Source organism: Austrofundulus limnaeus, unplaced genomic scaffold (assembly GCF_001266775.1).
Source record: "Austrofundulus limnaeus strain Quisiro unplaced genomic scaffold, Austrofundulus_limnaeus-1.0 Scaffold1095, whole genome shotgun sequence".
Taxonomy (NCBI): domain Eukaryota; kingdom Metazoa; phylum Chordata; class Actinopteri; order Cyprinodontiformes; family Rivulidae; genus Austrofundulus; species Austrofundulus limnaeus.
This window is the reverse complement of record NW_013953497.1, coordinates 125,338-127,142: the sequence shown is the minus strand read 5'-3', so window position 1 is coordinate 127,142 and position 1,805 is coordinate 125,338. Positions and strand designations below refer to the sequence as shown.

General features: G+C 37.4%; 1 protein-coding gene across 1 annotated transcript in view; it reads right to left on the bottom strand.

The window, feature by feature from the left end:
* Nucleotides 1-1,107: 1,107 nt before the first annotated feature.
* LOC106534126 (LIM domain only protein 3) overlaps nucleotides 1,108-1,805 on the bottom strand; it is a gene marked incomplete at its 3' end in the record, with an annotated part of 11,788 nt that continues 11,090 nt past the window's right edge. Inside the window, 1 exon segment of the mRNA XM_014030648.1 lies at nucleotides 1,108-1,321. Within this exon segment, the coding sequence (XP_013886102.1) occupies nucleotides 1,108-1,321 (214 nt within the window).

The following is a 1,805-nucleotide window of genomic DNA, read 5'->3' as shown; positions in this document are numbered from 1 at the left end:
AATCAATGTGGTCCCATGGCCCTCTGCGGCCAAAAGTTAAAAACTGTTGTTCTTTTGAGGCCTTCAAGGTGGTGCTTGGGAATCTCTGCTTTACACTACACTCTGGTCTGAGCTATGGCCAAATTGAAAACAAAATGTTCTTATAAAAAGTCTTTACCCCTTTGGACGTGTGATGCTTGTATTGCTCTCTAACATCAATCAATTAAAATGGGAATTCTTTACCAAAAAAACATTCCAAAACCCTCTTCAGTGTCAAAGTAAAGTCAAATTTCTGCAGATTAATACCAATTATGTGAAAATATGTCATACTATAACTGACTGCATAAATATTCACCCCTTTTAAAGTGACTATGCGTATTTACAATCTCTCCCATCTGATCTCCTGATTGTAACTCATTCAGAGTGGTCTCAGGTGTCTTGGTGGTCTCTGTCACTCTTCTCCTGCTTGGAACTCGGTCTGTGTCGACCTGCTCCTGGTAGATTCACTAATAAATATGAAATATTTGTGCTTTACCAGTGTTTTTGTAATCTTTTTTACTTTAGCAGAATGTTTTATTTGTTAGAGTACTGGTTTATTTTTACATTATGCATATATTTATTATATTTATAATTAGAATATTCTGGTTTCAGCCTGAAATGATAGGGAGACACAGACCTGTAATAAATGTAGTTTACTACTAAGATCTTATTGTATTTCTGGTCTTAGACACTTAGTTTGTTGATCGTTTGATCCCAGAATGATTGTGTTTATGTGAACTGATTGACTGAATGTCATTTACATCTACAACAGCAGATTATAGCAGATGTAATGTCAAAACAAAAAAAATGGTAGAAATGTCATGTTCGTACTGAATTCAATGCCTTCATTAGAAAAACAAATCATCTCTTCATTGTCATTGTATACATGGTACAGACAGAAATAACAGAAAAGGTCAATAAATGAATAAAGTGAAAAAAATTTCATTTTATTCAGCATCACTGTGRTAAAACTCATAACTGATGTGTTAATGAAGCAGCTGCCACTGAATCATGTCTCCAGCAGATAAGACTGTGTYCACACAAAGAGTCAAATGTTTTCAGTGTGAGATGCTGAAGCTGCTCTCTTACCGGAGGTAGTCTCTCCGACACAGGATGAGGTTGGCTTTGGTGTAGAGAGTGGAGCCCACTTCACCCAGCCTGCACTCGCAGCAGGCGCACTTCAGGCAGTCCTCATGCCAGTACTTATCCAGAGCCTTCAGCAGGTAGCGGTCCTTGATCTTCCGGTTGCAGCCGGCACAGCCTTTTGGCTTGGTGTCCGGCTGGACGGTGAGCATTTGTATACCTGAAAACACACAAATGCTCTTTATTCAGCTGGCACTTTAATTCACAGAGCACCCAGACAAAAGTAGGAGGTAGTTTAAAACTGAACTCTTGATGAGAAACAGAGAGACAATAAGTTGAAGGTTTGCAACCTTTACTAYACTTCCAACTACTGTGTATACATCCACAAAATCTAAATGACTGGAAAAATTAAACTATGTGAAGGTTAGCCCAAGTCTTGCATCAAAAATACCAAAAGTAGATAATAATGGGTCGTACAGTCAGGGGTTGTTTCAACAGCATCTTTCTTGGTGAAAGGATTGTGAAGAATTTTCCAGATAAAAGATAAAAAGATTGAGTTAACATAGATGGGATGTTTGTAAAGAATATAAGCGATTATGTTATTGAACTGTTTACATACAGCGGGTAAAATAAGTATTGAACACGTCACCATTTTTCTCAGTAAATATATTACTAGAGGTGCTAATGACATGAAATTTTCACCA